This window comes from Nannobrachium achirus (genome assembly GCF_963921795.1).
Source record: "Nannobrachium achirus genome assembly, chromosome: 12".
Taxonomy (NCBI): Eukaryota; Metazoa; Chordata; class Actinopteri; order Myctophiformes; family Myctophidae; genus Nannobrachium; species Nannobrachium achirus.
The window spans coordinates 16,554,626-16,563,587 of record NC_137832.1 but is presented as its reverse complement, the minus strand read 5'-3'; the positions used below and the strand labels follow the sequence as shown (position 1 = coordinate 16,563,587).

Genomic DNA, 8,962 nt, shown 5'->3' with positions numbered 1-8,962 from the left:
GTTGTGTGTTTTTGCTTAGGAAGGGGTGAGTTATAAAACTTTTGCTACTAATTAGGTTTTGCAAAGCAGTAAAATAACAGTGAGCATGCATACTTTACAGCAGGGACGTGCAGAGAATGTTAGAGAGGCAGGGGCTGGAATTTCTAAAAGGGCCTTTTGGTGCAAATATCGAAAATAGCAGACCTCCAAGGTCACAACGTGTTGCGCTGCGATGCGTTGTGAGCTTGGAGGTCGGCTATTTTCGGTACTTGATACCACACTAAACTAAGCATAATCAAGTGAATACTGAGAGTTTGGACGAGGTAATTCTCTTGAATTTGTGTTTCTTTACCCATAGTAAAAACTGCATTCATGGTCTGGAGAGGGCACTTTTTAGGGATAAAGGGGCAGAGGCTCAAGCCACCTTTGATGTCTATGTGTGCACGTGCCTTCTTTACACTGTTCACTACAATGTTTACTTCATGCTTTTCTGGTTACACTTTCAGCTGTATCCGAATCATTGTAGGCAGGCAGATGGGACCGAGAGAATGAACGCGCTCCTTGGCCACGGAACTGCCATCTATGGATGTAGTCAGGAGGACATAATGAGAATCACAGCCTAGTGATTAGTGAAGACGGAGAAAGGAGCGAAGAAAACAACAGGGTCTATGTGTCAGCCTGAGATCCCAGAGGCCAAACGTGGCCTGGACAGTCTCGACCCGCTGGCGCGGGAGGCCCACCTCATGGCACACGACTACATTGACTATGTGATCACCGGAGGGCCCAGCGGCCCCATGGGCCCCGCGCCCACGGCTTGTACCACCGCCCTTCGCCACGCCGGGGACGAGCTCCTCGTCCGCTTCCCCATCTTCTTCAAGCGCTGGCCCCGGGTCTTCCAGGACGTGACGGAGGACACGGCCTGCTCCATGCTCACGGCCATCCTGGACGACCACTTCTCCCCCGCTGTGCCCGGGGGCCGCCGCAGGGACCTGGCCTGGAGCGCCGTGCTGTCGGTGTACGTGCTGGCCGGACAGATGGCCATGCACTGCCAGGAGAGGGGCATGGAGAGCATCGTGCCCCAGCTGAAGGAGTGCCTGGGAAGCTATGTGGAGAGGGTGATCTGCCCCGACATACGGGATAAGGGTGGATGGGTAAGTATTCACACACTGCTAGTAGTCGGAGGCCTTAGGGTTTTTTCGTGCTAATCAGTCTAAAAGCGCCAAATTTTGCACAGATGTAGCCCAGGGCATGCTCTAATGATTTAGCTAGGGCGCCCGAGTCGGCGACCTTTCGGGGTCGCCACAGCGGCCAAATCAAGTTGGGCTCCCATCGACTTTCTATACAGGAGGAAAATACCCAGAAAACCTTTTTTTCTGGGTATTTAAGTAGGATGTGAGGGGTCTAACTAGGGGTTTGTCGTGATGCTGAATCCATTGCAAGCATTTGTTTTGCACAAAAAACATTCCTTGGGCTACACATGGCCCCAGAAAACGCCCACAAAACTGTGAAAAGTGATGACTCACTTTTCATCACTAAACCATCCTTTTCTGGGGCCATTTATTGCCCAAGGAATGTTTTTGTGCAAAACAAATGCTTGCAATGGATTCAGCATCATGACAAACCCCTCGTTAGACTCAAATCCTACTTAAATACCCAGAAAAAATAGGTTTTTCTGGCTATTTTCCTCCTGTATAGAAAGTCGATGGGAGCCCAACTTGATTTGGCCGCTTTGGCGACCCCGAGCAAGGGTCTTCAACAGGGGGTCCGGCGCCCCTAGGGGGTCCTCAGACCTCAGAGTTACTACAGGGGAGTTACTACAGGGGGGCCTCCAAATCTTTGTGTGATGGATTTTTTTTCTCCTTTTTTATATAAACCACTTGAACCCTAATGTCTATATTCTGAGAACTTAGCAGATCTACATGCTCACAACGCCTCGCAGTGAGCTTGTAGATCGGCTATTTTCGGGAAAGAGGTTTGGTGTAGAGGGGGAAAAGAGCAGACTAAGTACATAGTGAAAGGTCAACTTTATTAAGTATTGACGATTCAAGTGGTTAAATATCTGAAAACACAAATTGACATGAATCCAAAATACACTGATGATTGTGCTGTCAAACAATGACACTATAGAATCTCTGAGAAGGTTGTGGGGGGTCCCTGCTTCATCTCTCTCTCAACTAAGGGGTCCTTGGCCTGAAAATGTTGAAGACCCCAGTACTAGAGACCTTACTACTGCAGCTGTTTCCATTGTATAGCCCAGGGGTCTTCAACATTTTTCAGGCCAAGGAACAGGACAGGGACACCCACTATTGTATAAAATTGTGTTTCAGATTAAACATTTCCTAGGTTTCGTAGATAGCTTCCTAGACTTGTTTGACAGCACTGTCAAGCGTTGTGTTGAATTGATGTTAATTTCAGACATTTAACCACTTAAACTGTCAATACATAGTAAACTTACCTTTCACAGTGTACTTGGACCATTCTTCTTTCCCTCTACCCATACATGGTCAACTGGCGGGCCCGCAGGTTTATACCGGAATACTGATAGGCCTATAGTATTGATTTCAGCTGTTCCAATTCCATTCTTTTTTTAATGTATTTGTATAGTATAAAGTTAACACAAGTATAACTAAATGCCAAAAAAAATAATCTCCAAACATCACACTGCAACTCGTTTTGAGCTTGTAGATCTGCTATTTTTACAATTGTTTGTGACATTGGATGACAAAGTAGGGCATTCATTTGCAAAAAATAAAAAAATAAAATAAAATACGGAGAAAGGAGGTTTCTCCCGACAGTATAGGCCTATGCAATGTGTGGCCCCCTGGCCCTCTCCATCGTCAAAGTTGCCCACCCCTTGTGCCCACCACCACTAATATTTGGCAGCCAGCCACCCTGTAGTAACTCTGAGGAACCAGTAGGGGTCCCGAACCCCCTGTTGAAAACCCCTAGTATAGCTTACTTACATCATAATATTCATACATCACAATATAAGAACAACTATTTTGATCAACTATAAAATAATTCTTGCCAGGCTGGCTATTTCCAGGTTTAGGCTTACATATTTGGTTTGGAGTTTACAAATAAAATACATGTAAAGTTGGTGGAAATGTCTAAACTAAAGCATTATTTTTGTTCCTTGCAGAGTGGATTCATAACACGTTTTGGGAAAAAGCAAGACTTGGAGAGCCAGGTGAAGAAAGTGTGTTACTGGGCATTACTGCTGTTGGCTACTTCGAGTGTAACCTACTTCTTGTGGAAGAAAATGGCTTAACCAACATTGCCACCTAGTGGCCGAACTGAGAAACTCTAAACGTGTGCTTCAGGGTTTGCTTCAGTGTTTATTTCATAGGTTTCCAAAGATTATGCAATATACAGTATAGGCCTGTTTTTTTCCTGCAAACATCTGAGCCATGTGAATAAATACACTGGGGAGTGAAACCTTTCATTCCTCAGTAAATGTTATAGCATTGTTTATCCAACAGTAAATGCTGAGAATTTCACTTTAGCTTCAAACCTCCCAACCTTCAAAATGCACCTCTTCACATTGCCTACTCCAGCTAACTCTTTCCACTGTCCTTTTTATCTGTTTTTAATCGTTTTAGCCTTTTAGTCTTCATGTGTTTTTTTCCTCTAATAAAGTTGTTTTAGTTTTCTCTTGCCCCCATGTAGTGTCTTTGGGAACTTAGAAAAGCGCGATATAAATCTGAGATATTAGCTTCATGTGATCAGTAGAAAGATCAATGACTACTTTACTAGATTGGTCTGGCAGTGAAAAACAGTCTTAATGTAAATAGCACTCCCCATTTCCCTACTTTCAAGCATGTTCAGAATATAATACTAACCTAGTTATCCGTGCCCAAGATCTTTTCCTTTTTTATTCCAAACGGAATTATATGCATCAAAATATAAAATCAACCGGATTTAGCTTTAGTTAAATTATCTACCATGCTTAGCAATACTTTTACCACCAAGTTGCTTTATGTGAAACCAGCATAACATGCTACACTCAGATATTGATGTACTTACTCATTGAGTGTTGCCAATGTCAAGCATCTTGATGTTCAGAATATACCTGCCTAGTTATCCTGTGCCCAAGATATTTTCCCCTTTTTATTCCAAACAGAATTATATGCATGCAAATATAGGCTGACTGTAGCAAAACTCAGCTTTAGTTCCAACCATGCTTAATAGTACACCAGATGCTTCACTTTATCTACAGTGTAGTTGAAAAGTTGAAAAACCTTGCAGATCACATTTGCCCTTTATAGTTAATTTGAGCTACTTTTACTAGTATTTAAATCGACAAGCCTATAGATCAGCCATTTATCTAAGTACATTTCACCACTGGCTCCTGACTGAGCATGTACATCTGGCAATAATGTCATGGAAACAAGACCTTATGCAAAATGGTTTATTTTCTTCAGTACAGACGTCAGTAAAGACAACATGACTGCAAGATGGTAACAAGTCATACATAACATCCGACTACCAGCCTGTGGAAAAATCAAAAGTCGAATCAAAAAGTTCTGTACAGACAGGGAACGGTCAGACAGAAAGAGTGACAGTCAAACCAATAGAGGGAAGAAACATTTATAACACAAGGTGAGCTCCTCTTCCATCCTCCCTTCCTCTTCTCAAACTCACCCCTCCTCAACAAACATTGGAACAGATGACTGACAGTTCAGTGAAATAATACAGCTTGGAACAGCGATAAACAAAACACTCAGGCCAGCTCCTCCACCATCAAACTTCTGACATCTTTAAGCCAGCTCCTCTTCATCCTCGCCCTCCTCGAACTCGCCCTCTTCCTCGGCGGTGGCATCCTGGTACTGCTGGTACTCTGACACCAGGTCGTTCATGTTGCTCTCTGCCTCGGTGAACTCCATCTCATCCATGCCCTCGCCGGTGTACCAATGCAGGAAAGCCTTGCGCCTGAACATGGCGGTGAACTGCTCTGAGATGCGCTTGAAGAGCTCCTGGATGGCCGTGCTGTTGCCGATGAAGGTGGCTGCCATCTTGAGGCCGCGGGGTGGAATGTCGCAGACGGCGGTCTTCACGTTGTTCGGGATCCACTCGACGAAGTAGCTGCTGTTCTTGTTCTGCACGTTCAGCATCTGCTCGTCCACCTCCTTCATCGACATGCGGCCGCGGAAGATGGCGGCAACGGTGAGGTAGCGGCCGTGGCGGGGGTCGCAGGCAGCCATCATGTTCTTGGCGTCGAACATCTGCTGTGTGAGCTCGGGCACGGTGAGGGACCTGTACTGCTGGCTGCCTCGGCTGGTGAGGGGAGCGAAGCCGGGCATGAAGAAGTGCAGACGGGGGAAAGGCACCATGTTGACGGCCAGCTTGCGGAGGTCGGCGTTGAGCTGTCCGGGGAACCTGAGGCAGGTGGTCACGCCGCTCATGGTGGCAGAGACGAGGTGGTTGAGGTCGCCGTACGAGGGTGTGGTGAGTTTGAGTGTACGGAAGCAGATGTCGTACAAGGCCTCGTTGTCAATGCAGTAGGTTTCGTCTGTGTTTTCTACAAGCTGGTGTACTGAGAGTGTGGCGTTGTAGGGCTCAACGACTGTGTCGGACACTTTGGGGGAAGGCACCACGCTGAAGGTGTTCATGATGCGGTCGGGGTACTCTTCGCGGATTTTGCTGATTAGGAGGGTGCCCATGCCGGAGCCGGTACCGCCACCCAGGGAATGTGTTAGCTGGAAACCCTGAAGGCAGTCGCAGCTCTCGGCCTCCTTCCTCACAACATCTAAGACTGAGTCCACCAGCTCAGCACCCTCTGTGTAGTGGCCCTTGGCCCAGTTGTTGCCTGCACCACTCTGGCCTGAGAAAGTAGGGGAGGGAGAGTCTCAATTAATGACCTGTTCTGTCAAGAGAACATCTGTAGTAGTATTTAACAGTGTCAATAAAGTCACAAATAAACGTACCAAAAACGAAGTTGTCTGGTCTGAAGACCTGCCCGAATGGTCCGGATCTCACAGAGTCCATAGTGCCAGGCTCAAGGTCGACAAGGACGGCGCGTGGAACGTATTTGCCACCTAGGAAGGCAGAAAATATAAACATGAGTAAGATTAATCTTAAAAAGAAAGCAAGAATGCATTTATGCATGTATAAAATATGTATGTAAACTCTAAACTATGTAAAAATTACAATCTTACCTGAGGCCTCATTGTAGTAGACATTAATCCTGTCCAACTGCAGGTCAGAGTCTCCGTGGTATGTGCCAGTTGGGTCAATGCCATGCTCGTCACTGATGACTTCCCAGAACTGTCAAAAGAAAAGAAAAATGTCAGGGACAGGTTAAATAGCGGCTCAAATGCAATGGTAGATTACAGTGACATCTGCTGGGGGCTTTTGAGGCATTAGGACGGTTCCATAATTCCTGCATCAGTGTTGCCATTTGGCAGCATCGTCAAAGCCTTGTGGGCTTGGAAGACCATCGTGAGAATACATCATTTGCAGTTAAATATAGCTGCTAAAATCTCCATTGTAGGAAAAGCAGTTGTATTAATTAGTCAGGGGAATTCACTAGTGTTCATTGTGTTAAGATAAACATTGCTTGGTGGTTTGTCTTCAATAGGTTATACAACTGCATTAACATCTTGACATAACTGCATTTTGATTCAACATTACATAAATATGTGGTTCTCAAAGTTAGGTCTGGGGACCCCCAGGGGTCCTTAGTTACATAAGTTAGGAACCAAATGGACCCTTGAGTCTATAACTAAGTGTGCAAAATGTTTTGGCTCCATTTGTACAGTTAAATTACCTATGATTTTAGAATATAAATTAGGGACCCAGAGATAGAAATGCCATTCAATAAAGGAAGCCCTGTCATCTTTTCAAAATCAGTGGGATCAAGTATCAATTTGGGAGTCTTTGATATGACAAATGTTTGAGAAACCGGTTTTAACTAACCGCGTTATGACGTTTAACGTTACATAAATTCAAAAATGTTCCCTCCATGCATTATTAGGCGCGCGCGCCATGGGAAGGCCCCTCATTGGCTGAATTCCATCAGCTATGATTTGAAAAGCGGCGCTGACGTCACCAACCGAAGCGCCGCCCACATCCGTCGAAAAAACCGGGTGCGGCGCGCGCCGCTCAATGAACTTGCACTAATGCGGTGTAGGCCCCAGACAGCATTTAACCATTCAAAAGTATTATAAAAGCATCGTTTTTCCCATTATCGCATTTATTTTAACTCGTGTTAAATCAAAGCCCACTATAATCAAGAGTTAACAATGGCGGTTGGCGAAAACGTGACAGTTCAAATCTCAAATGAATCGCTCCATTGTTTGGCGCATTGCAGTGGGCCTTAATGACTCAAAACGTTTCATAATCACTCCAAAAAAGAAACCAACAAAGCAAAAATATCCACATTCATCGACGCATCTATAGAAACCTGTCATTTAAAAAACTGTCAAAATTACCGGTCGGCCTTCAAATGTCAAATATCTCGAATATAAATCAAGTTAATTCGATAAATTGAGTAACCGAGGTTTAAATCCATCCATATCTAAGGCATGATTTCAGTTTATAGCGCATATTGGCGTTTTTAAGCAGACCAGACGGCCTTTTGTTTGGGCATGAGGCTGATTCACAGTGACATTCCTTGGGTGTGGTTTTAGCTGAAGACGGGCTCAAATCTGTGGCGTCCGAACAATAAAAAAGCCCCAGCCACCAAACTATTCGGCTCACAAAACACATTAACGTCGTATATTAATATAGAAAACAAACCAACCTTAGCTCCGATCTGGTTTCCGCACTGGCCGGCCTGCAGATGAACAATTTCCCTCATTTTGACGAGAGGTAGGATTAATCTTCTCACAACAAAGACAGACTGTACTGTTCAAAGTGCGCGAATGGAGTGAACAGCTTTGTTATATATATGGCCGCCGAACCCGCCTCTCGGACGCTCCGCCTCACACCATTGGTCCGCGACCAGGACCCGCCTTGATCGACGCGGCTCTGGGCCAATCGGCGTTGCGTCGGGCGCTCGCCATTGGTCGGTTTGGGCTGTCAGTCGGGGTTTATCTGGAACGTGTGACTTTGTGGTCTAATCCCGAGACATGTCCTACTTCCCCCTATAGCCGGATTTGTGACTCGTCGTAGGACGGAGTCGCGCACTGGTAAATGGCCGATCTACAAGCTCACCGCGGCTCGCTGATGCGACGCGCGGTGAGCTTGTAGATTTGGCTTTTTTTCGTGCGCGGCACCGTCCTGCTGACACATCTATAGCCACGGCGAAGCAGAACAGCCGACAACAGGTTTCGCAGCTCTGAAACCATTTTACATAACAACGCCAGACCACTCTCATCATGCCACTGCGAATTTCTATCACGAAACAGTTTAATATTCATTTATCTTACGTTCTAATTTGATATCAGATGTTAAAAACCGGCGAGTGATGCTCTATTCATTCTCAGTCCACGTGGCTCATTGTTAAGCTAGCCATCACCCAGCCTAAATGGCAGATTGTGAGTTTTACTAGTCAACACAGTCCCAATGAATGATGATGATAGTGATGCACAAAGAAATGCTGAAATCAAAAGTAAGGGGTCTGTAGAATACCCTCTTAACTCTGATTTCTCTAGTAGTTTGGGCTTTTACTCTGTCACACAGCAGTGTCTGTGTTGTCTTTTACATGTATATATGATGTATGTTATTAGATAAGAAATATTAAAATGTTATGCAGGTGATATGCTCAGACTTCAATGATATACTTATGACAGCAAAGGGAGTACCCAGAGGAAAAATCTGCTTCTCATTTAAAGCTTTTCAGTTGCTCATGAGACGTAAGGGAGCCACACTTTTGTTTCTCATGTGTGCTTCATTAGAAGATCAGATATTGCTCTCCTTGAAGCTCCTTGTAGATCCTAAAGGTGCTTTAGGATCTTTAAGGAGCTTCTCATTTGGAGCCATGTTTGAGAAGAATTTGAGTATCTTATTCTGAGATTACAGGGAGTGAGAGACGAGATGT

The 8,962-nt window shown here is 45.1% G+C and overlaps 2 protein-coding genes across 2 annotated transcripts; one reads left to right on the top strand and one right to left on the bottom strand.

Moving 5' to 3' along the window:
- Positions 1-647: 647 nt before the first annotated feature.
- On the top strand, positions 648-3,250 carry bcl2l16 (BCL2 like 16; the record flags this gene model as incomplete). Its single annotated transcript, XM_080738481.1, has 2 exons — positions 648-1,130; positions 3,122-3,250. The coding sequence occupies 2 exons, from the start codon at positions 648-650 to the stop codon at positions 3,248-3,250; spliced, it is 612 nt and encodes a 203-aa protein (XP_080594607.1).
- Positions 3,251-4,374: 1,124 nt separating this feature from the next.
- Positions 4,375-7,826, bottom strand: tubb2b (tubulin, beta 2b). Its single transcript, XM_080739653.1, has 4 exons — positions 7,724-7,826; positions 6,138-6,246; positions 5,907-6,017; positions 4,375-5,803 (listed from the first exon to the last, which is right to left on the bottom strand). The coding sequence occupies exons 1-4, from the start codon at positions 7,778-7,780 to the stop codon at positions 4,740-4,742; spliced, it is 1,341 nt and encodes a 446-aa protein (XP_080595779.1). The 5' UTR covers positions 7,781-7,826; the 3' UTR covers positions 4,375-4,739.
- Between the last annotated feature and the right edge of the window lie 1,136 nt (positions 7,827-8,962).